At 39.3% G+C, this 25,890-nt stretch overlaps 1 protein-coding gene across 3 annotated transcripts in view; it reads left to right on the plus strand.

The window, feature by feature from the left end:
* Window positions 1-25,890, plus strand: part of ANKAR (ankyrin and armadillo repeat containing) — a 73,620-nt gene that overhangs the window by 7,307 nt on the left and 40,423 nt on the right. For 2 of the 3 annotated variants that reach the window (XM_023259544.2, XM_019838366.3), the window contains 7 exons: window positions 5,976-6,413; window positions 8,034-8,197; window positions 9,352-9,455; window positions 13,442-13,622; window positions 14,788-15,007; window positions 16,771-16,806; window positions 23,765-23,966. In XM_023259544.2, coding sequence (XP_023115312.2) covers window positions 6,029-6,413; window positions 8,034-8,197; window positions 9,352-9,455; window positions 13,442-13,622; window positions 14,788-15,007; window positions 16,771-16,806; window positions 23,765-23,966 — 1,292 coding nt within the window. In that variant the 5' untranslated portion in view covers window positions 5,976-6,028. The remainder of the gene's footprint in view (window positions 1-5,975; window positions 6,414-8,033; window positions 8,198-9,351; window positions 9,456-13,441; window positions 13,623-14,787; window positions 15,008-16,770; window positions 16,807-23,764; window positions 23,967-25,890) is intronic. The other variant, XM_045034128.1, reaches the window with a different exon arrangement.

Here is a 25,890-nt window from a genome sequence, read left to right on the forward strand (position 1 = left end):
ATATTGCCAGTAATATCTAGTGAATTCCATTCATTTCTGCATTCCCTTGACAGTTCCCTCTTAAAGGACACTGACACTTTGGCATGACGTAGCTGCATTGTTGAAGAGAATATGACATGGTCAAAGTCTTAAAAACATATATCAGTGTTTTCCTAGAAGTACTATCATTGCTGGTAGTTTATAATCTCCAAGGCTAGATCAGGTAATGTAAATAAATTAAGATGTCATTTTGGTAGTTGATGACACTTCTATCCTGGAAGTTGTCCACTAATCCATTTGCTAATCACTGGAAGACAGCAGGGAACATTGCACAAGCCAGATGATGTGTCTCTGTAATTGAATTGGCCAAGATGTGTCTGGGAGACTAAATTGCATGGTTTGCCTTTCATGATCGAGATGATGGCAAGAGCTTTATGAAGAATTTGAGCTCTACAGATGTTAAGGATCAGCAGATATTGATAGTGGTTTCCAATGATGTTTGAGACTTGACAATTCTGACAAAAATTGGGTTTGCTTTTCTTCCCTTTTTATGAAGATTACTTGGAATCATCATTCCCACCTGGCATTTGTCAAGCAAGGCAAGGGCCAGAGCTGAGAGATTTGACTGGTAAAGAAACAACAAGCCCTTTTGAGAGTCACATATTTAGGTGGAAACTTTCATCATAGAAGTCAAATTCTGGAGAGTGATCTGGGTTAGAGGTACATACTAAGGAGTCATTCACATATGAAAGTCTGAAAAGCCTTTGGATCATTTGGTGAGAATATCAATAATAAGGGACAAGGCCATGATAGGAGGGAGCATACATCCTACTGTGTAATTAAGAACAGAGGGCTTCTGGTTAGTGGATGACAAAATTGACTATATCATGTGACTTCATGGCCCACCATCTGGTCTCTTCAGCCCAACTATTGTATCTGAGGCTACCCCAATAAGGATCCTCTCAGAGTGATGCTCCTGGTTAACAGGATCAGAGACAGGTAGGGACGTTCTAATCAAGTTGTAGGGGGAGTGGGGGAGCACCCAGAGACTAACTGCCTACATTTTCAGGGATGATATTAAAAATACTTAACCAGGGGTGCCTGGGTGGCGCAGTCGGTTAAGCGTCCGACTTCAGCCAGGTCACGATCTCGCGGTCCATGTCAGCTAAATATCAGCTCCAGACAGTTCTACTTAATTCTCCTTTCCTGGCTGGGAAGCCATGCCTAGACTAGTTGTGACTCTGATCCCTTTTTCACTGTATATGAGTGAAGCTGGAAATCTTTCCAAATTCAGTCACTCCACCACCATGTGCCCTTGGGGAAAGTGCTGTTACATTAAAGCACTTTGTAATATTGGCTGTCAGGCCATCAAAGATGAGCATCATACCAAGACGGAGATTTTTTTTTCTCCCTTACTATGCTTGGGAGTCTGCTGAAGCACCAGTAGCAGCAGCATGCTTCAGGCACTGTAACAATGGTGTAGTGCAAACAATGGTATATGACCAAGCAGAATGCACACCAGACCTTTACGGGAACAGGAACAGGTACGGGCTCCCCATCATGCGCCACATTTGGAACATCGCTGTGAAATCTTGCACGGCCCAAGTGTCAGACTTGGGGAAAGGAACCCAGACTCTTAGACTGTGGGGCTTTTTATACTTCATGATCAGGGAAACAGCAGGTCAGAGGCCAGGTACAAAGGCACTGTGCATTAGCCTAGATTACCCCCAAATTAGAGCCTGAAATGGGGGCTTAAATCAGGGTAGATTATAGGAAACAACTCTAAGGAACAGAAGTGGGGGGCAGGAAAAGTGAATAGAAAAGGAGGAAACATCAATCCAAGGATGTGCTGCTGAGCTTTCATTAAGATCCATTTTGTAAGGACTCTGAGGAATCCCATAGAATACACTTCAGAATTGTCAGCCCAAGGGATGGAAGAGGGCAGTGTGTATCTCCTGACTCCCCCTCCTGGATTGGTCAAAGGTTGCTCCCTCACTCTCCAGATTTGTTCCTGCACTGGAATGACTGGATGGGTTCCATCAGAAGTCTAACACAGCAGTGGTAGATGTTATGCCCAGAATTCATGATCCCCAAAGACCGCTAGGGAGCCGAGTCCGATGCAAAAGCAAAGAGCCTTTATTGGAGCTAGCTAGAGCTCAATCCCCTACCTGCACCGACGCAGCGGTGAGATACCAGGGAAAGAGATCGAGTTTCAAAAGGACAAAGGTTTTATTGGGGCCTGGGGGCAGTTGGTGAGGTAATGGCTATGGCCTCAGCCGATTGGCTGGGGAAGGGTCCTGGGGAACGGTCCGAGTCCTGTTAGGCAGGTGAGGGGGGGGTTTACTCAAGGGGAGGAGGTGTGGTCAAGGTGAAGGACACAGAACAAGATGGAGTCGGCCGGCGTAGGCCCGCCCTTTCAGTAGAGAAGTCCCAGGGTAAAAATAAGAGCCATGTGGTGCATCTGAAGCAAAGCACAGTTACATCTTTGTGAAGCTGGTTAGGGCAACAACAGCTAGAGTGAAAAATACAGTCTGGGAGGAAGTGAGGTAGAAGTGTCTGATAAACAGAGTGACTCATGGAACCTTGGCCCCAGCTCTATCCTCAGTGTTTGAGGTAGAGAGGCAATGCCACTCCTCCACTGACTTGACCAGGAAACTGGGGTCCGAGCCTTGTAGTTGTGGCTATACAAGGGCAAGCTAGCAGCAAGAATTTCTATATCATCATGCATATTTGGGGAAGTGGCACCTCCTCTCTTGGCATGACTGAGAGACTGGGCTCAAGTCTTGCAACTGCCCATGTCACTGCTCTCAGAAAACGAAAGCAACAGCAATAGAGAAGGAGAATACCAAACTCCGGTCATCTTATCTAGTTTTCTGTAGGGGATTTTAATTTCTTGATCTGAATAATTCTTGGATTCTTCAATGTATTACATAAGGTTTGTAGGATGAGAGGAAAGAAGGAAAAACATATGTTTGTGATAGAAAAATGTGGGAGTGACTTTTAGTTAAGACACACACACACACACACACACACACACACACACACAAGACCTTGTTTAATACTACAACTGGAAGTGAATTGGGTTTGTTTGGTTTTTGGTTTTGTTTGTTTTTTATGCCTCTGCTTATTCCCGGCCCTTTTATCTGTAATGCCCTCCTCCTGCCACTTTACCTCACCCATCCCCATTCTTCCCCAGGTCATTGTTTCCCCCTTGTCAAGACTTGATTCAGACACAGCCTCCTCTGTCCTATGCACACTGTATCATTTTGTATTGAAATTACTGATTTCATCTCTGTCTCCCGTATTAGCCCTTAAGCTCCTCCTCAAGAGCACAGAAAAATGTCTTTTTTGTTTTTAAATTCTCAGCACCTTATAGTGTGCTTGCAGATAGTAAACTTTCAATACTTGTGGAAATTAAGTGGTTAATAACAATAGAATGTGAAAGAAAAGGTATTGAAGGAGAGTCTTGGGCTTCTAGTTTGAGGAACTGATAGATAAATAGAATCATTAACCATTACAGAGAATAAAAAGAGCAGATTGGGGGGAGATCAAGGATGAATTTAGTTTGGGAGTGCTTCTGTGACTGTCAGATAAAGGTAAGTACTAGGCATTGAAAAAGAATTGAGTTCAGGAGCAAAAAGCAGGGCAGGAGATAAGATTAAATTAGCATAGTACAGAGGTTAAAACAATGGAATCTTGTGTTTCCCCTCCCTGTCCTTCAAATTCAGTTATATCCAATTTTTCTATTAAATCCTTTTTCATTTTCTACATTATGACTTTGTACATATCTGATTTGTATAACATGCTGTGATCACACTTCCTCTAATAACTTTTTATTTTTTTGTGACATGAACTGTGTCATTAAAACAAATTAGTTCAGTTTTCCGATTCAGCCCCAAACTTTCGAACAGCAATATCGAACTCCTCTCAGTACAGCGGAATATCAGGTAGCGCAGCAATTCCATTTTTTCCCTTAGCGATGTCTCAGTCCACACCTTCCTTCATTCTCCTATGCTCGCGTGAACTGACTGGTATCTTTTCCAGGCAATTTCTCTTCCGGTTCTCCAAAATCCTTTCTCCCTTTCTCGACCCTCGCAGCCCTGCCCGCCTTTCCTCTTCCCCTCCCCCTTCCCGCTCCCAGTTCGGGTCTTTCACCTGAGAGGTTTTCCTCATCTGTGTGGAAACACTTGCAATTTGTTCTCATTTAGAAGTGAAGCAGGAACAGGGCTTGCTGACTGCTACCACTGCACTGTAGTGATCGGGTAGAAACCCTGCCCCTTCACTGGGGAGCCTCTCCCCACATGTTGTATCAGTAGGTCTTTTCTCTTTGATCCGTCGGTTTCCCGCAGACTCGCGCCTGGAAGGAGGGCGAAACTGGGGCCAGAGGAGGGGGAGGGGCTGAAGATGTCCCCCTTTCAGCGCGCAGACTCACTTCGCCGGGTTTTCAGCTCAGCCTCTCCTCCCGCCCTTCAGCGGTGCTGCTCAAACCTTTTAGAGAGGAAGGGGAGGGGCTGTGCTGTCTGGGGAAGACGTTCGGGGAGTTTCACTGCATCAATTCAGACTTCGAACCAATCTTTTTTTTTTTTTTTTTTTTTTTTTCTTTTCTTTTCTTTTTTTTTTTTTTTTTCTGCTGCTGCTGCTGCTTCTGTTTCTGCTCCGGGGCCCCCCTCCCCCTCCCCTCCTCCTCCCCCGTTCTCCCCCTCCCCCCCCCCCCCGGTAAATCCGACATGACGATCTGTTAGAGATTCTACAGGCTTCCAATTTCTAAGCCTTCCTGACTTTCTGTGGGGAGAACTGACTTGCTGCCTGTTGGCCCCCAGCCACCTCAGGCTACAAAGTTTTAGGCGTGTCAACAATACTCTGGCTTATGTTTAGATTTTTTTTTAAGCTGTCAGAAATACTTTAATTTCTTTATAATTTCTTAAATTTTGCAAAAAGGAGGTGAATCATAGTGGTCATTTAAAAATCCAAGTGAGGGGTGCCTGGGTGGCTGAGTTGGTTAAGTGTCTGACTCTTGATTTTGGCTCCAGTCATGATCTCGCAGTTCGTGACTTCCAGCTCCGCATTGGGCTCCGCACTTTCGGATCTTCTGTCTCCCTCTGCCTCTCTCTCTCCCTCCCTGCGCGGGCTCGCTCTCTCGCTCTCTCTCTCTTGCTCTTCTCTCTCTCTCTCTCTTTGAAAAATAAATAAATATTTTTAAAAAATAAAAATAAAAATCTAAGTGTATTCTGCTTTTTTTGGAGGGTTTTTTTTTTTAATAGATTTGAGGAAGGAAAAAGAAAAAGGCAAATTGGTGTCTCATTTACACGTCTAAAGCACGTATGTTACAAACGCCACATTTTCTGTGAAGTCATTTTGTGATTCTAAGCAGTTTTCTCAAGCTTAGATTAAGGGTAACATTCTAAGTGTAATTGTCTTTAAGAAGACAATTTGGCAGCAAGGAAGTCCTTAATTTCATCATAAATGGGAAGAAAATGTAACAGGAAATTTGTCGTTTATAATAGAGAAAAATCGAGTTTGAATTCTTATTTATTTCATCATGATTAGTTAGCAGGAAAGTTCTTATTGTATATGTTTAGCTTCTGTTATCAGCAAAAACAAGAAACGTGTAATAATATAAGGCTTGGAAAAGCAAATTATACTTTTGGCCAAGTGAGAAACTGATGCCCTGTTTAAAGGGAAATCACATTTTCTTGTTCTTCCTTAGTTAACCCTGATTAAATATGGGACTTAGGTTGTTTCCATGGTATGGTGTTTCTTTCCTCCAAAGACAACGGAAATCTATTCTAATTCTACAAGCTTCCATCTTTCTTTACTCTGCTTAGTTAGCACTCATCAACCTGCTTTTCATCTTTAATAATTTTTTTGGCATCTCATCATCACTTTGTCACTTTAGTAGGATTTCAAGATGAAACCCAGTGTTCAATACACTCTATTTATCCAGAAGCCACATATGATGTTTTCACTATCCAAAATTTTTCTTTTTTACTGTTAAGGTTTGGTTGATATTACAAAGGATCCGGACTTTAATGGAATCTATGATGAAGACATGAATGAAGATCCAACATATGATCCCAACAGCCCTGAAGAAAAAGCTGTTTTTATGAAATATGCTGAAAATATTATGCTAAAATTGACATTCAGTACCATACAAGTTCAACAGTGTGAAAATGTTTTTATATTTGAAACAGCCTATTGGCTTACTAATGCTATAAAATGTAATCAGGATTATCTTGATATTTGTACCTATCAGAGACTACAGCAAAGATTATACCTTCAGAAAAAGGTTATTCAAAAACACTTTGAGAAGAAAACAGACCTCAGAAAAGGGATAGGATACCTAAAGTTAATATGTTTTCTGACTCCATTTCTACTGAGTTTGAAAAAGAAGATGAAAGTTCCATATTTAGATAGTCTGCTTCCAGTTTTTTCAGGTAAAAGTATCCCCACAGATCAAATAGAAAATAAATATATATATATATATATATATATATGTTAAATTTATATTTAAATTCAATTTTGTCTGTAGTATTTGAGTCCACTCATGTAACCTAGCTGTAGCCTGTTAGAAAGAAAAAACAAAATTTAATGTCTAAGTAGTTAAAAATATTTGGTATATGTACATAGTACTTGGTATACATTTATACTAATTATAAGGGCTATTGGAAGACTTTAAACATGTTCTGAGAAAAATAGGGAAATAGGCCATGTTCATGATGGAACAACACTGTGAATGTATCATATCTGATTCAAATTACTCTATCAATTCAATGTACTTCTTTTCAAAATCCCTATTGTGTTTTTCACGAAAGTTTAGAAATTGATTCTGTAATTAATATGGAGCAGTACAGGATCATGAATGGTCTTACATTTCTGAAAAGGAGCTGAAAACATATTTTAAAACTTTACTAATGGGGCGGCAGGGTGGCTCAGTCGGTTGAGCGTCCGACTTCGGCTCAGGTCACGATCTCACGGTCTGTGAGTTCGAGCCCCGCGTCGGGCTTTGAGCTGATGGCTCAGAGCCTGGAGCCTGCTTCCGATTCTGTGTCTCCCTCTCTCTCTGACCCTCCCCCGTTCATGCTTTGTCTCTGTCTCAAAAATAAATAAACGTTAAAAAAAAAACAAAAACAAACTTTACTAATGTGTCAGCACTATTATACACAAATAAACCAATGTAAGAGAAGAAAGCTGAAATAGGACCATACTTACATGGAATTTGACAGGACTGCAGGGCATACTGTTCCTCCCACCCAGATTAACACACAATTTATATATTTTCATTGATGCCCAAACGTGTAGGTTTATTATGGCAGGAGAATTATGGGAGGATGTCAGCCATATCTGTAATGTTTTATTACTTAGATTATTGGAAGCAAATATGACTGTTAATAGTTAAATCTAGGAGGTGGTATTAGGGTGTTATATTATTCCTTGTACTTTTCTGTACCTTTTACCTTTCTCAAAATGCATTATATACTTTTCATTAATGAAACCATATTCTGCTAACAAGTCAAAATATTGAACAAATCTAATCCTTACTGGACTTTTAGAAAATTATTTTTTTTAATGAATGTTATATGTGGATTTTATTACTTTCCAAAAAAGTGAGCTGGTTTGATTTTTTTTTTTTTTTTTTTTTGTCTTGTCAGTGAGAGATACCCACCTATTTCTCATTAGTGTCTCTTTTTGCCTAAACCAGCTCAGGTTAAGTTTTTATTTATTTAGCCAAAGATTCTCTGAGGCAGAGTTTCAAATCTTTTCTGACAATTGGAGGTAAGATACTCGTCTTAAGCTCACACATAGAATAATGTTTTAACTAGTCTCTTGAAATGTCTGTACAATGAAACTACAGAAAATGCCCAAAATGTATGATATATTTTCATGTTTAAAATATATACTAAGACTATGATTTTATAGACTGTAACTGCCAAGATTTTCAGTTAATATGGAGTTTTCTTCAGTTGGTTTATGTAAATGAGAATCCAGATCTCCAAAATATGATTGTTTATATGCTGTTTTCACTTTTTAAATAAAAGTTTCTTTTTATTTTGGAGATGACAAGGTCAAGACAGAGCGAGAACTGCCTCCATTTATTTATGGGCGAGATTTTAAATGCCAGCATTTTCACTACAAAGAGGATCAATATTTTCATGTTCATGGAGGAATTGAATTTGATATCAGCACACCTTCAGTTGAGAATGCTTTGGAAGACTTTAAGGTTTAAATTATTATTGTTCCTGAAATGGTTTGTCATTTCCCAGCGCTTTTATCTCATTCTCCATCCATAAAGAGTCTCTTGCTGGCACAGGCACTAGGCAGCTCTCCAAATGATTATCTTCCTAACTCACTAGTTTTTTCATACATTATGTAACACACATGAACTAAGTCCAACTACCCTAAGGTAGTATGTGAGGTGTCAGAGATAAAATGACAGATAAGCTAGGGGCGCCTGGGTAGCGCAGTCGGTTAAGCGTCCGACTTCAGCCAGGTCACGATCTCGCGGTCCGTGAGTTCGAGCCCCGCGTCAGGCTCTGGGCTGATGGCTCGGAGCCTGGAGCCTGTTTCCGATTCTGTGTCTCCCTCTCTCTCTGCCCCTCCCCCGTTCATGCTCTGTCTCTCTCTGTCCCAAAAATAAATAAACGTTGAAAAAAAATTTAAAAAAAATGACAGATAAGCTAGGTACAGCTATCTTCATAGAATTTATAGATCTCAAATGGACTATATTTGCGCTAAAATTGTTGATCAAAGAATACAGTAGAAATCCCTCAACATTCACTATACACTTTCCTTGAAGAAATCTTCCATTTTCCTTGAAGATTAGTATTAGAACAGAGATCCTCTAGAGTTTAAGAACAATAATTTCATCTAGAATTTAATATAAACATTATACATTTGAATTGTCATTGCTTTTCTACCTTCTTTATATTTTCTTTTGTATTTTTTCCTCCCTCCTGAAGTAGGAACTGGATACATGCAAATATTATTAGGGTCTTATGGGATATTATATTAAAAATTTATCATTTACATGTACAAAATTTCATCTAAAATAAGCCATAATTGATGGGGCACCTGGGTGGCTCAGTCAGTTGAGCACCTGACCCTTGATTTTTGGCTCAGGTCATAATCCCAGGGTCGTGGGATAGAGCTCATGTCAGGCCCCATGCTGAGCGTGGGGTCTGCTTAAGGTTCTCTCCCTCTCTCTCTCTCTCTCTCTGTCTCTCTCTCCCTCCCTCTCTCTCTCTCTCTCTCCCCCACCCCGTCCCCAACTCGTGCATGCATGCATTTTCTCTATGTATCAAATTAAAAAGAAAAAGCTATAATTGTTTAGACTTGTTTAAAGATATGTTTTTAATAATGTAACTCATATTTTAGAATAATTTAGAAAAAATACGGGATTGTGCTGCTAATACATTTGTAGAAGATTTAGGATACAAAGAACATTACTCAATACCAGTCATGGAACTTAACGGAAAAAGGTAAGGAACTTTTCAGTAATTATTCACAGTAGTGACAACCTGTTGAAAGTTAGGAGAAAACAAGGAGAGTGTCAAAGTGCAAAGGCTAACTTAATACCTCAGCATGGAGATCCTAGCACAATAACGCCTGTGACTGAAATAGAGGGTCAACAAAATAAATAATATATTTATTACTTCATGCACTTTGGTACATTCTGTGTAATAATCTTTAGAGATAGTGATTAGTTCTTATAATTAACATCGTTATTAAATGGGAATGGAGGTGAGGATCAAATCCTATGAGCCTACTGAAAAGCAGTGGACTCAGAAAATACCCCTTTAGTTCCATAACAGATATGATTTAAAATCCTCTTCCTCTGCTGGGTCTTGTTACGCCTGCCAATTTCTGAAGCGGTGTGTTTTTCTTAGTATTGCTAGGATCTTTATGTCTTGTGTTCTTGGGTTTCCATGTCTTGGACAGTGAAGTTTATGGAAAGTAGAGTAGGGGCATTACTATTAGGAGGTGGAGACTTGAGATTTAAAAGCATATAGGAGAGGGTTTTTTGTTTTCTGTTTTTTTAATGCATGGAAGTGGTTTAGAGACCAGGACCAAGTCTGGAACTCTGGAGAATAGCAGCTTTTAAATAGAGAGATGCAAAAGAGAGAACAAAGGAGTTGAGAAAGAATGATATAAGGAGGAGGACCAAGAAAGTACAATAGCATGGAAGCCAAATGGGGAGGAATTTTTAAATATGGAAATAGATTAAAAGCATCAAATTCAACAGAGAAAAAGGCCAAGTCAACTTAAGACTGAAGACAGCACTCTAAATTCGGCAGTGACTTGGGAAGAGGATTAGTTCTGGCTTTAGGCTATGTTTAGTGAGCTGAAGGGTGAAGTTGGGGAGAGTTCATGTGATGTGAAGAAGACAAAGATTACACATTTCTCCAAGATGCATGGTCGTGAGGAAAATAAGAGAAAGGAGGCAAAGGGAGAATCAGGATAAACAATGAAAGGTGGGTCTTTTCATTGAATACTGTCTGGATGCACACATAGTACTAGAGATGAAGCCAAAGACCATGTGGCTAATGACTTCCATGATTTTGGAGGGAATTAAGTAGTAGACCTCATGCCTCTAGAATGGACAGTTGGTGTGCATCTCCCTCGAGAAGGAATCCCTCATTCAGGGATCCAGCAACTGCTGACACATTCCATGTACAACACCTGCCAAAGTAAGTAGTATTTCAGAAGCACCTCTGAATAACACTTTATCCCCCCAGGCTCCAGTGACTAGCTGGACACTAATGATCCTGAGGATGCAGGGAGGCAGCTGAGATAAAAGCTGTACTTGGTGAGAGGTTGTTATAGGTAAAGGAGTATGGTTGGCATAAGCCCACTGTCATTGAACAGTAAGAGATCCAGTCAAATTGTTTCAATGGGATACTATAGTAGAATGGTTCTCTAGTTTCTGACTAATGCACAACATTGGTCATCAATGTTGGTGAATTGCAGATAGATGGATTTGAATTTGCAGACTTGCAAAGGCAGCATGAGCTTGTTTCCCAGACCCAGGCAGCATGGAGTAAAAGTAAAAACCACAAGTGGAGTAATAATCAGTGTTTTCTTGGTTCCTGTAACAATTACTAGAGAATCTTCAGTTCCATAATATCCCCCCTACATAGTTATTTTAGGAATCTCATATGCCAATGGATCAGCTCTCAGATACTGTGAGATATCTTCAGTTTTCCTCTTTCCTGTCTGAGCAATCTGTAATGATCCACTCCTGGGCCCCTGGAGCTCAACAGACCCTATGAAGGCAACTCAACATTAATGCCATTGTTGTCTCTGACATCATTTCTCCTGGTTGTGGATCTGGGGTCACTTCTGGAGCTGGCTTCTCCTGATGCCTGCTAAATACCTTGTATCAACTGTGAGGCATGTTGAAGCCAATCCAGTGAAGTAAGTATTTCTTTCCCAATTTTATTGGTTTCAAGGAAGTGCTACCTTGAACTCCTAATAATTTGATGCAAAAACAGCTCTTTTAGTCATTTTGCTAACAGTTCTTTTCTGTGATGTAGGGATCATTTGGTGAATGATTGAAAACATGCCATGTTAAAATCTCCCCTCTTTGATTTTAGGGGCATTGTTAGTGGACTGAGGTCTTGAGTCTTGATGTTCTCTTTCCTCAGAATGGTTTATCTCCTAGGAAACCCCTGGTCCATTATGAAAATAAGGTCAGTTCCACTGGCCCTCCAGGCATGCCTGAAAACATCTAAATCCTGGATTCATTTTGGTTCAGGTTGGGCCCTCCTACCATACCAGAATCAAAAAGTAGGGGCCACAGTCAGATACCCAGGATTTGGCCATTCCATTAAAGTACAAGAACTCATGAATTATTAAGGTGACAATGACTGGAGCAAAAAGATTAATTTATATCAGTACCAAAATGTCCTATTTTGGGGACAGTATCCCAGCATCATGATGTTGCTGTGATTATTAGGAGGCAGGTCAGAAATCAACTTAATGTGACAATGGTGTATCAGGGAAATGTGGTCCTAGAAGCTCCTCAAAAACTGGGTGCAGATTCCCAGGTAGAAGAATCTGAAGGGAGCTGTTATAGTTCCTGCTATAACTAGAGCTAGGGAGCTAGAAGCTCCTCAAAATCTGCACTGGGTGCAGATTCCCAGGTAGAAGAATCTGAAGGGAACTGTTTTAAAAGTGAGGCCCCCTTATAGTTCCTGCTAATATCTACACATAGGTTTTGAGTAAGAGCAGTGATATGTCCCTATGCAGTACTTGAATGAATTCTCCCTCAAAGCACTGGCCATCTGGGCTTTCTATGCTTCCATAGAAAGGGGGCCAGTGCAGATAGTGTATCCAGTCTTGGGGGGAAGGGGTCACAAAAGTCTGTGGCCAAAGACTTTCTCAGGGTATAGCCACCTTCACCACCTCTTGCTTCTCCAGTTTCTAGGGTAGGATAGCCCCCTGCTGGTTCTGGAAGCTTGATTTGTATTGGATAAGTAAATTGAATTTCTAGAAGAAATCAACCCACATTCCTTTGGTATTTGTTAAATTTATACATCTGTTTCATTGCCTGCGCAGTGATCTAAGAGTACATCACTAAGTACCAGAGCCCCCAAAGGTACTCAGCACCTTCTGACCCCCTTACCACAGCCAGAGGCAGCTCCCTGGAGAAGTACATGAAAAGATAGAGGTTGCTGGCACTGGGGCTCTATGATGTGGAGCTGGGCCACTGAGAGACCAAAGGACATCCTTAGTGTGATCTCCTGGGCCTGTATCTGTGGAGGCAGTCTTATGAGACTTGGGGTATCTGTTTGTGGTGTCCACTCTTAGCAGCATGTGTGACACCAAGGGAAGGTGAGCTGTTTTCTTCTAAGTATTTAGTTTAGTCATCCAATGTGAATCAAGCATCCGGGTCTGATTCAGACAGCCCCTTAAGGTCCTAGAGCCTATCATTGCTGTGATGTGAAAGCCTTCAAATCTGAGTAAGATTCAGAATACCTGCTCCTCGATTTTAGAAGCAAGTCCCTAGTGATGAAGTTGGCACCTGTACAAGTTGAGGCCCATGGACAGTGACAAGTTCCACCACCTGGACTGGCGCTGTCTCTGCAAGGTGTGGGTAAAGATGGCCTTTAGTTTATATTTTTATGGTCTAGTTTCTCTTGGGGCGAGAGGATGGTAGACAGGAAGAATGACAACCTCAAATAAATGCAAACAGGTCCTCAAACATGCCTTCATCCGTGCAGAAGTCTATATTATTCAGAAAACTAAAGTGGAAGTAAAGGTCAAGGAAGAGACGATATTAGCCTCTGACCAGTTCATAACATAGCATTTCCCTAAGACTTTCTTTTTCAATCAATACAATTAAAACTACATTTTTGTACTTAATTATTATAGAAAAATAAAGTTTAGCTAGCATAGAAAAAAAGTAGCAAATTACTTCAAAGTCAGAAAGATTGATCTTTTTTCTTTATTTTTTTTTTTATAGCTACTATGTGATCTGTTTTGAACTTGAAACTTTCTATCATCAACTATATAAGACAAAGTGGTGGGGAGCCATAAATGAAATCGTGAACAATCTGAAACCAAAAAGACTTCCACTAACAGATGCTCAATTACATGAGCAATTTAAGAAAAAATTTGGCTTCAAAAAAGCTATGAAATGCAAGGTATTTCAGTAATCATTACATAATTTAGTATAGGAGGCTATTATAGATAATATGTTATTATAGGTAAGTATATGTCTCAAATTTTTATTTTAGGGATAACTATTGGGTTAAATGAAGTTTTCAATATGAAATAAAATTCCACATTTTAGCAGCTTAGAAGCCATACAATTCTGAATAATAAATTTCTGGCAGGGTTGCAAAACAATCTGTTAATGAACTGGATTGTGACCAATCTTAATAAAGGTTAGTATTTATTGAGTGCTTATTTTATACACCAGGCGCTTTATAAATCCTTTTAACAAACTTTTTCAAGGTACTAGTACTGCTGTTGTCATTCTGGTTTTACAAATGAGAATTTTGAGGTGCAGCCAGTTAAGGATCTTTCCCAAATTACACAGCTAGTAAATGGCAGAGTCTGGCTTCAGTCCTGGGAACCTAACCTGAGGAACAAAACCTGGCATTCTGAATCAAATCTCTGTATCTGTTTCAACAAACCTTGATGCACAGCTTCTGGAACTGATAAATGAAGTGGTGAGCTCACCAGTTTCAAAGGACACACTGGCATTTATTTACCATTTATTTGTTTCAATGTCCATAAATTTAAGAATTGAATAAACTGTTCATTTAATTTTAAAATATTAAGTGGTCAGAATGTTTCAAAGAAGAGTGTAATATTTTTACCTCTCTATTCTGAGAACCAGAACAAAGAAGACAAATTATATTTCTGTAGCTATGTAATTTTAGTTTCTAGGTTTCTAAATTAGATTGTTCTTAAATCAGAAAAGGAACCCAGGGATCTTCATTTGCTTAAGTATTTCAGGAAGCAAATTTTCCCATTTTAAGCATCTACAAAGAAGGAGCTATAATTTCTAAAAAGTGGGGGGGGGAGGGAACTTCCCAAAAATATTTTTTAAACTTCTCAATGTTTCTTAATAGTTCTAACAACTTTAATCATTGCCCAGTGAGACACTTTCAAATGGAAAGTGAAAATTCTACTATGACTGAGCACCAATCATGTAATTATATCAATACATACTTATTAGTTATATATTAGTATTATATTTATTATAAATATATTAATATATGTTTATCATCCTTTTTTTCCTTAAACCAAAGTTTAGGTGTATTTTAAAGAAACTTATTCTGGTGCTCTTAATCCTTTTAGAGCATCCCATTTGGTATGAAGTCTGCTGTTGAAAGAGGATTATCTGCTGTTTTCCATACATTTAGCCGTAAAACCTCAAGCTTGACCATCAATATTTCAGATGAGGCAGGCTATGCCATTTTCCATCATGCTGCTTTACACAACAGAGTTTCTATTATATGTCAACTGTGCAATGCTAGCTTCAACGTCAACCAAAGACGCTTTGTTATGTCTAGCCAAGGTACCATAAAGTTTAAAACATCTAAACTGTTTTTCTTTTACCTGCTCCTACTCAGAGTTAAGAAGACATGTTGATTGTAGAGCAAGATAAAAATTTGGTATTGTATCTAGAGCATAGTTGAGGTTTGTGTTTCCCTTATTTCAGAGAGGCTCTTTTCTAAGTATCACTTATTGCTCTCTCATATAGTATTATTTATTTCTTTATTGTGTCTCCCTCACTTGAACATAAGCTCTGTAAAAGGCAATGATTTGTTTTACTTTGTTTGCTATGGTATTTGGACGCCTAGAAGAAAGCCTGGCATTGTAGGTGCTCAGGAAGTAGTTGTTGGATGAATGCATGATTGGATGAACACAAGGTGGCATTTGATAATCACTGGCATAATTAAAACACAGTGGTGCACTATAGAAATTCACAGAAAAGGTAGATAAGTAGAGATCCCAGCAGAAGATCGTTTTTTATCCCTGAGTTCTCAAGCAGGGACTAACTTCTTCACAATATATAAACTTAAATAATATTTAATAACAAAAAATTCTTATAATAATAATTGTTTTTAATTAATGGCCCCTTTAAAGCTAACCCTAATTTTGACTTTTAAAAAGCCACTTTTTCCTGATTCTTAGGTAGGAATATATGTTTATATATATATTCCTATTCACTGGAATAAATTTAACCAGTATAAAAATAATAATGTTGAAAATGAAAGCAGAAGTTCTCTATAACTGAAAAGGGAAATACAGATTAAATATCAGGAATGGCCGATAAGAAAATTGTGATTTTATATTTTATCTTATATTTTATTTTTTTTTATATGAAATTTATTGACAAATTGGTTTCCATACAACACCCAGTGCTCATCCCAAAAGGTGCCCTCCTCAATACCCATCACCCACCCTCTCCTCCCTCCCACCCCCCATCAACCCTCAGTTTGTTCTCAGTTTTTAAGAGTCTCTTATGCTTTGGCTCTCTCCCACTCTAACCTGTTTTTTTTTTTTTCCTTCCCCTACCCCATGGGTTCCTGTTAAGTTTCTCAGGGTCCACATAAGAGTGAAACCATATGGTATCTGTCTTTCTCTGTATGGCTTATTTCACTTAGCATCACACTCTCCAGTTCCATCCACTCTTATATTTTATATCTTATATTGTATCTTATAATAATTTGTATCTTAAAAAGCTGTGTTATGTTTTCACACACCAAAACATGTTCTGCTTTAATCCTACTGGCTATAATAAATTATGTACTCTTATCAGTATAATTAATATGTTTTCATATTAAGATGCTTCTATTACTTGATTAAAATAGCACAAATTCAGTTAAATTTAAATATAACAAGTAGCTTATTGTTTAAAGATACATAATATTTTAAGCCTTTCTTGGTGTGAAATAAATCTTTGGTAAATTAAAGTCTCTCATTCATCCTGTGACTGCTTGGATTTCCATTTGCTAAGAATTGGATAGATTTTGACATACGGAAAATGTATAACTCTACTGGCAACATCCACATATGATGACTTACCCAACACAAAACTGCACCAACTGTCAGTTTTGACCAGACTCTAGAGATGCAGCATTCCAGGTCTGCTCTGCCATGATGCCGGCCGTGTGCACCAAGACCAGATGGCTTGACCAAAACCTCCACTCAATCCTGTCGTTGATATCTAAATATAGCAATTTTATTCTTATTCATATGAATCTATTTTGACTAATCTAGGGAACTCATATATGTTAGTAATCGTACTTCTGTGTGTATTCCCCTTTAAAACAGAGTCATCAAAAATGGATGTGAAAAAAGAAAGAAATGGTAAGATATAAATAAAATATTTGGTGCATTTGAAAAGGATACTGCATGTGTTAAAACTCTTCTATAGTATATAATCTCCAAAATGTTCTGTTACATGAAAATGTCACATAATGATATTTTCTATATATTTTGAAGTCTAAATTTTTTCTACCCATGGTTGTTTATTCATATTCCTCTTAAGTCTTGTTTTTTTTTCTTTTTTCTTTTTTTTTACTGTGGAATTTACAGTTACCTCTACTTCTTTTTTAAAAATCAATCCCCAAAGTAGTTTTTATGCCAAAAAAAAAAAAAGCAGTTAATATTATTTAGATATGCTGCCACCTAGTGACAGTAACAATGTATGAGGACTGAGGAATGAGGCATTCTTGACTGAGGTGAGAGATTTTACCTAAGTAGTTTTTGTTAAATGTTAATTTATTTAGTGTGTGTGTGTGTGGGGGGGGGGGGGGTCTGGTGCTGAGAGAGAGGGAGAGAGAAAGGATCCTAAGCAGGCTTCTCGCTTTCAGCACAGAGCTGGGCACAGGGCTCCATCTCACAAACAGATCATGACTGGAGCAGAAATCAAGAGTCAGACACTTAACCGACAGAGTCACTCAGGTGCCCTTGACCTAAGTATTGAATATGGAAAATCAGAAAAATTTTTAAAGGCTGTACCTTCCATATCTATATCTAAAAGACTATATACCTTCATACTCTATATAGGATAATTCAAGGAGGGTGTTTTTTTTTTTCTTTCAGGTTTTAGGCATGTTTAATAGATCAACGACAACCAACTTCAGCTTGATTTATCCCCAGAATATTCAGCTAGCAACACAATGAACCTGACATGAAAGTGCTGAATCCTAGCATGATTTAGCCATTCTTCCATGTCAAGAGTTTAACATCTTTTTTAAAATTCCAGTATAATTAATGTACAGTGTTGTATTAGTTTCAGGTGTACAATACAGTGATTCTACAGTTCTATACATTACTCAGTGCTCATCATGATAAGTGTACTCTTTAGTCTCCATCACCTATTTCACCCATCCCCCCCCCCATCCCCTCTGGTAACCACCAGTTTGTTCTGAATATATGAGTCTATCTTTTGTCTCTTTTTTCCTTTGTTTTGTTTCTTAAATTCCACGTATGAGAGAAGTCATATGGTATTTGTGTTTCTCCGATCTACTAATTTCACTTTGCATTATATCCTCTAAATCCATCCATGTTGTTGCAAATGACAAGATTTCATTCCTCTTTCTGGCTGAATAATATTCCATTGTGTATACAGTAAAACCTTGGTTTGCAAACATAATTCATTTTGGAACCATGCTTGTAATCCAAAGCAGTTGTATATAAAAGCAAATTTCCCCATAAGAAATAATGGAAACTCAGATGATTTTTCCACAACCCAAAAATATTCATACAAAAATGATTACAATACTGTAATATAATACAAAATAATAAAGAAAATATAAAATTAACCTGCACTTAGTTTGAAAACCATCGTGGCTGGTGTGAGCGAGATAAGAGAGAGGAAGGTTATTGTGTAGGACAACTTTTACCATCACTAATGGAATCACTGCTATCTATTGACTCAATGAAATCTTTTTCTTTCCATGCAACTTTAACAAGGAACCTATCCAATGACACTTGATTTTGCCTCCTTTGAGAATTTTGTGGAAATGTGACGTTATATTGTTGTTAAACAGAGTCATCGCTGGTACTCTTAACAGCCTTATTCAGGTGGTGCTTTTCTACATAATTTTGCACTGTTTCCAACACTTTACACATCTCCCTAATCTCATTTGAAGTGAGGGATTCCTCTGCCTTTTTCTCCTCCTCTTCACATGAGATGCAGGCATAGACTTCTTATAAAATCTTACAATTTTGGCCACTCACATACCTCATTCGTACTTTTCGATGATTTCCTTCTTAACTTCCACCACAATCATCTCCTTCTTACCGCCTTTCTTTTCAACATTTTTCCGCACGGGGGCCATTGTATATGCTTACACAGATGTTGAATATAGTACAGTATTAATAAACTTGTCATATACTGTATTTAATGTAACTGGCAATAAGGCAGCAGAGGAAAGTGTCTATATCTGCAGGCAGGCTGATCTAGAATGAAGCAAAGTATCCATAAGCTTACTATTGGATGGAAAAGCAAAGGACTGTCCATAGGTGCTTTGAAGTGACAAAAAAATACACTGTTGGTGCCAGTTGTGGGCACCTTCCAACGTTCTGAAAAATCACTGATTTCTGCCAGACACTGCAGCCTGAGACTGAACATCCGAGCATGGGAGATGATCACCCACAATCCCACAGAGGGAGAGACAGAGAGAGAGAGAGAGAGAGAGAGAGAACCATTGGCTTAGTTGTGATCATGTGATATTTGACATCACATACTACTCGTATTGCAAGACATCACTTGTTTATCAAATTAAAATTTACTAGAAATGTTTGCTTGTCTTGTGGAACGCTCACGGAACAAGTTACTCCCAATCCAAGGTTTTACTGTATATGCATACCACATATTCTTTACCCATTCATCTATCAGTGGAGACTTGGGCTGCTTCCATATTTTGGCTATTGTATATAATGCTGCAATAAACATAGGGATGCATGCATATTTTTGAATTAGTGTTTTTGAATTCTTTGGGTAAATACCCTGTAGTGTGATAACTGTATTATATGGTAATTCTATTTTTAATTTTTTGAGGAATGTCCATTGTGGTTTTCATTTGCATTTCCCTCATAATTACTGATGTTGAGCATCTTTTCATGTGTCTTTTGGCCGTCTGTATGTCTTCTTTGGAGAAATATCTGTTCATGTCTTCTCCCCATTTTTAAATTGGATTTTTGTTTTTTTGGTATTGAGTTGTATATGTTCTTTATATATTCTGTATATTAACCCCTAGATCAGGGTTTTCAACCAGACAATAGTTTCTTCAGACAACATAAGCCCCTCCAGAACTTCCCTAACTCTAGTATGTCTTAGGCCAGTGTTTCTCATCCTCAGCACTGTTGACATTGTGAGCTGGATAATTCTTTGTTGTTGGGGGCTTTCCTGTGCACTATCAAATGTTTTGTAGTATCCCTGACTTCTCTACCCACTAAATGCAGCAACCTCTACCCCAGGTCTTACAAACAAAAATGTCATCAGACATTGCAGATGTTGTGTGGAGGGTACTTCATCCTACTATTCTGGGATAAACTTTCAAGTACAAAGGAATCATCCAGGGATCTTGTTAAAATGAAGATTCTGTTTTAGCAGCCTGGGTGGGTGCCAAGATTCAGCATTTCTATTAAACACAATTTCAAGTAGTAAGAGGGGGATATAGGATAGTACTCCTGCCCCTGGATTGTGCTGAAATGTTTTTTGGAGGGAGGTGGAGAGGAGAAGGAGAGGGTGATTGGGGAGACGTGTGTGTGTGTGTGTGTGTGTGTGTGTGTGTGTGTGTTTGAAAAAACAAAAAAAATGTTGAGGTCATTTTGATTTTTTTAAGTTTATTTATTTATTTTGAGAGAGAGAGCGAGAGAACAAGCAGGGGAGGGGCAGAGGGAAAGGAAGATAGAGAATCCAAGCAGGCTCTACACCCTCAGCACAGAGCCCCATGTGGGGCTCAAACCACAAACCATGAGATCATGACCTGAGCTGAAACCAAGAGTCAGATATTTAACCAACTGCACCACCCAGGTGCCCCTTGGTGTTTCTCTTGCTGAGAGCAACCAACAGCCTTTCATTGACTGAAATAAACCAACATATTCTATAGTCCTATGATTAGGTCTCAGTCTTTTGTGAGAGCCTGTGCTCCTGGACTGTGAACTTCACATGTCTTTGTTAGTCCTCTCCCTGACCTTAGCTGTGTCAGGATGGATGAAGAGTGGCTAGAGTTGGGTATTTCCCTTCCCCTACGTAGGTTAGGCTCTGATAAAACCCAGCAGGTTAGGCTCTGGTATAACAGTTTCTCCTGAGGCCAAGCCTTGTTAAGGAAAATGGAATGCTCTGCTATATCTCAAAATGGTTCCTTTTTCCCTCCCCCTGCTAGAAGCATGAGGGGATTTTTCTCCAATATCCATTGTGAGATCCTGATCAAACTCCAGGAGTTAAAACTCACTAAAGCATGGGGGCCTCCTGGGACTGGGGCCCCCAGAGTTTTAAACTCTCAGACTTATCACAATGAGCTGCCAGCAATTCGTCAATTATAGTTAAGATTTCCCTACTATTACTGAAACCCAAGTTCAGCTGCCTGCTGCTCGAAAAGCCAATACTTGAGGGGCACCTGGGTGGCTCAGTCGGTTAAGCATCTGACTCTTGGTTTTGGCTCTGTCATGATTTCAGGGCTTGTGAGTTCCAGCCACACATCGGGCTCCATGTTGACAGTATGGAGCCTGCTTGGGATTCTCTCTCTCTCTCTCTCTCTCTCTCTCTCTCTCTCTCAAAATAAGTAAATATGCTTAAAGGAAAAAAAAAAGCCAATACTCAGAGACACTTTTGATTGAAAAGGAATCTGAGCTTTATTCAGGAGGATTGCCACTAAGAAAGCAGACTCTTGTCCCCCAAGGCCAACTCTGAGGTTTCTGCCTCACCCAGGGATTTTTTTTAATTTTTTTTTCAACGTTTATTTATTTTTGGGACAGAGAGAGACAGGGCATGAACAGGGGACGGGCAGAGAGAGAGGGAGACACAGAATCGGAAACAGGCTCCAGGCTCTGAGCCATCAGCCCAGAGCCCGACGCGGGGCTCGAACTCCCGGACCGCGAGATCGTGACCTGGCTGAAGTCAGACGCTTAACCGACTGCGCCACCCAGGCGCCCCCACCCAGGGATTTTTTTTAAGGAGTCTATGGCAGTTAATCAGCAAATCAACTACAATTGTCCATAAAAGTTCTTAATTACACACAGACACACACACAATGGTGTCAGTGACAGATGTTATCTCAGTGCTTGAAGGTTGTGCAAGGTAGTTGTGCAAAGGGGTCTGGTTCCTTACTGCTCAGGGGTTGTACAGGAGAGTCTGATTTCTGTTTTGTGATGTGAAGAAGCCTCTGTTTTTTCTAAGAGAGAATGCATGATCTATAGATTACGAAGAAATGGCAATCACTCACATGGGCTAAGTAAGGGTGATTGCTAAAGCTTAAAGACTACTTGGTTGGCTGGAGGGGCCCAGGGGGCTTTACTACTCACTGGTTCTTGTGGAAGTTTCTTTTCAGTAAATTTTGATTCTCTGTATCATCCTGTCCATATCTTCATTTTTGGAGGCAGCGTTTTTGCCCTGAGACCTCACTTCTCTATCGGATCTAAGAAGCATTGTTGATTTTTCAGTTCGTTTAAACTTTTTACTTGCTCTTAGGACATAGTGATGATTTATGCGCCTTCCATGCCTGACCAGAAACTGGAAGACTAAGCAGTGACTTTAGGTAGATAGATCAGAGCAAATACTGTAGATTACCAAAGGCTGTGATGTAAAGCTTAGATGAATAAGGCAGGCCAGAGGTCATTGGAAGTGTCTGAGTTGGGAGAAAACCAGTGCTTCACTGAGGAATTACCATTTAGGCTGAGAAATAGGAGTTAGCTGGACCCTGGTCAGAAAAGCATGTGGGAGAAGGAAGCTCTCAGACAGCAGGAATAGCCCAAGGTGACTGGATCATTCATCATCCAAATAAGGGAGACTTGAAAATGGAAGAGGCACTGTTAATCATTATGCTCAGGCAACAGGCATAGATGAGTACTTTCCTGGGCAAGCTGGGTCGTGTGGCTGATTACCCCACATTTGAAGAGAAGAAGAAGGCCCAGATGAAGAGACCAAGTTGTGTATGTCATGGGTGTTTTGGGGTGAGGGAGGTAGCTGTTGGTTCAGGTGTATTGGAACCAGTGGATCCTTTTCCTGTATTCATGATCGATGACGTTTTGAAACCTCTGAAGCGTTTTAAGCAAGGAGGTAAAAAGATCAGATTTACATTTTGAAATAATGGATTGGTGAAGGGCAAGAACAAGGTGGGGTACCAGTTGGGCGGCTTGGAGTGGAGAGGTGGTGGCAATAAAGATAAGTTCTAGAGATATTTAGTCTTGGCAATGGACTGGTTATGGAGATGAAATGAGAAGGAGACACTAAGGAGTCTTTCAGGTGTCTGATTTGTAGAACTGCCTGGATAGTGATATCCTTCACTGATTTAGGCAGCAGTGAAAGAGGACCAGGTTTGGAGGGGAATTCAATTCAGAACATGTTAAGTTTGACGTGGTGTGTGGAGACACCTCGTAAGAGGTTAGAGATAAAGATGTGGAGCTCGGAGAAGAAACAAATCTAGAGACATAATCCTGGGAGTCACCGACTTATAAGTAGTAAATGAAGTCACTGCAAAGATAAAAAGGCCAGAGACAGAGCCCTAAGGCTCATGTAGGCATCGGGATAATGAGAACGTCCCAAAGGAGACTCTAAAGGAGTAGCCAGAGAGGTAAGAGAAAAATAGGAGGTTATGGTATCACAAAAGCCAAGGGGGAAAAAAAAACATTTTAAAGAGAAAGAACCTTACTGTTGAGAGGTAAGATGAGAATTGAAAAACACCCACTGGATTTAGTGACATGGAGGGCTTTTGTGAACATATTTTTCTTTGAATTTCAAAGGATTTTACCTCTTACTACAAAACATTTAAGTAAAATGGAAAATAAACAAGAAATCGCTTATTTGATATCACAAAACTATTTTACACATTGAATTTTTCAAATATTTAATATTTTCAATGGTATTTATTCTTCATTTATAAAGAAGTACTAATTTTTAATGGTCAGACATCCTGAATTAAAGAAATCTAGAATTGCCTAAAATTATACTTTTTAATGCTTATCTTGCTTATCTTTTATGATATAAAAGCTCCAGATAAGCACTAAAAAGCTCCACAGATGGATATCAAAAAGATATGTTTTTAGATGGACATTTTAGATCTTGACCGCCTAAATAATTGTCCATACATTTTAGGTCCAACACCTCTACACCTGGCTGCACAGGCTTGCTCACTGGAAACAACCATCTGTCTGCTCTGTTTCAAAGCTGATTACACACTTTCTGAAAAAAGAGGTTGGATGCCGATTCACTTTGCTGCTTTCTATGACAATATTGGCATCATCATTGCTCTCTGCAGGAAGGATCCTAGTTTGATAGAAGCAGAGGCGACAGCTGAGTAAGTTATTAAGCATTTGTAAAAACATAAATCTCTGCTCTCATGGCTTGCCCCAAACACTGACAGTAAAAGGAATGGTTGATATGATCCATGTGAAAGGCTATGTAAGGCTTACCCTCTGGTCCCTATCTCCTTCATCTACCACTTACCTCTACAATGTATAAAGAGAGAACTGCCATTGACCTATCCATGCTATCTGAAAGAATAAGAAGTAAACCCTAGGAAGTTTTTGCTAAACTTTTCTTAGTGGTTTGGTTCCACAGACCAGTTTATCAGGTTAATTACTTAGTGCTCTGGAAGAAGCCTGAGACTAAGGAGGAGAAAAGTTGCTCTAAATTGGAATCTACCCAACCAGGAAACAGCACAAGATTATCAAAGGCTATAGATTACCAGATTATCCAGACCGGTGTGGATAGGCCTCAGATAACAGGAGAAACATCTAATGGTATACAGAAGAGAAACACATTAAAAAGAAGAAAATAACTATGGGGGCACCTGGCTGGCTCATTTGGTGGAGCATGTGACTCTTGATCTCGGGGTTGTGAGTTCAAGCACCACATTGGGTGTAGAGATTACTTAAAAATAAAATCTTAAAAAATGTTTTTTTTTAAGAAGAAGAAAATAACTTTGAAATAGAGAAACACCCCAAATACAATTTCACAATTTAGCTTCTATTTCACAATTCTCTTTCATAATTTAGCAGAGGACCAAACTTTAAGATGGAGGTGTAACTTCTCCTGAAGGGTACATTCTTGGTTACAATTGAAACACAAAGTTATCATTTTGAATCTGAACACGATTTTAGGCATAGTTTCATTCAGATATTTCTGAGTCTTCAGATAACCTGGCCATTATGATTAAGTGAAGAAATTAATCCTCCCTCTAGGTTGGGGCAAAGATGTATGTAAAGAAAGCTTTCAGGAAACAATGGTCTCTGGCTAATAGTTTCTCTAAGAGACTCTGGAAAGAACCATGGAATATAGAGACCTGAATCAGCTCTGCTCAGTCATATTGTGACAATGTCTTTTAGTGGAGGGGCATAATGATTAGTGGGTTGTAAAAGCTCAAACAATTGGATATCAGAGGTGGAAGTAAGAAGCTATCTGTGAACATAAGGAAAAAGGAAAGGATTCATAGAGAGGACAATTACCGAGGTTGGGATCTGTGTGGAGCTAATGAAGAGTGCGACCATGCAGGTGTGTATGAATATGGAGCCCAAATGAAGGTATGACAAGGAACTGAGAGATCAGAACACAGATGGTAATTAGCATGGATGTTAAAGTCACAATCCAAGGGGCATGTTGGTGAGGCAGTTCAGGAGCTAAGATGCTGGAAGAGTACCCTGCAGGGCAGGGGAATGGCAATATGGAACTGAAAAGAGAAATACAATTTATTGGGTAGTATGCTTTTCATGAGGAAAATCAGAGTGATAGTGTTAAAGTAGAAGTAATCTTTATTCCTACCACTGAATAGGATAAATAAAGCAATAGAACAGTCTTATTAAAGAACAAAAGGGAAAAAGTGAAGAGATGTTTACTCATAAAAGACAAGAGTTTCTCTAGGACCCAGGGAAAATGAGATAGAGGAGAGAGAGAGTTTTGGGGCTAACTGGGCAAAGGTGAAAGAAAGTTCAAGGACAGGCAGCAAGAGAAAGAGGGCTTCACAAAGAGAGAGGCATGGGTATAAGGATAAAAAGTAGGCATGTGACTTCTTGAGAATGAGAGAGAAACTACAAGAGAATGAGAGGGAAACTATGTATCGAGACTGTGCTAAACACCTTATTCATCCCTTACACTAACACTGTGAGCTGAGTGTTGTTATCCTCATTCCTCGACAGATGAAGACAATTTGCTTAAGGTCACACTGCTAGTGAGTAGATCTGTTAAGATACAATCAAAGCCACTGTGACAAACATATGCCAAAA

This window comes from Felis catus, chromosome C1 (genome assembly GCF_018350175.1).
Source record: "Felis catus isolate Fca126 chromosome C1, F.catus_Fca126_mat1.0, whole genome shotgun sequence".
NCBI lineage: Eukaryota > Metazoa > Chordata > Mammalia > Carnivora > Felidae > Felis > Felis catus.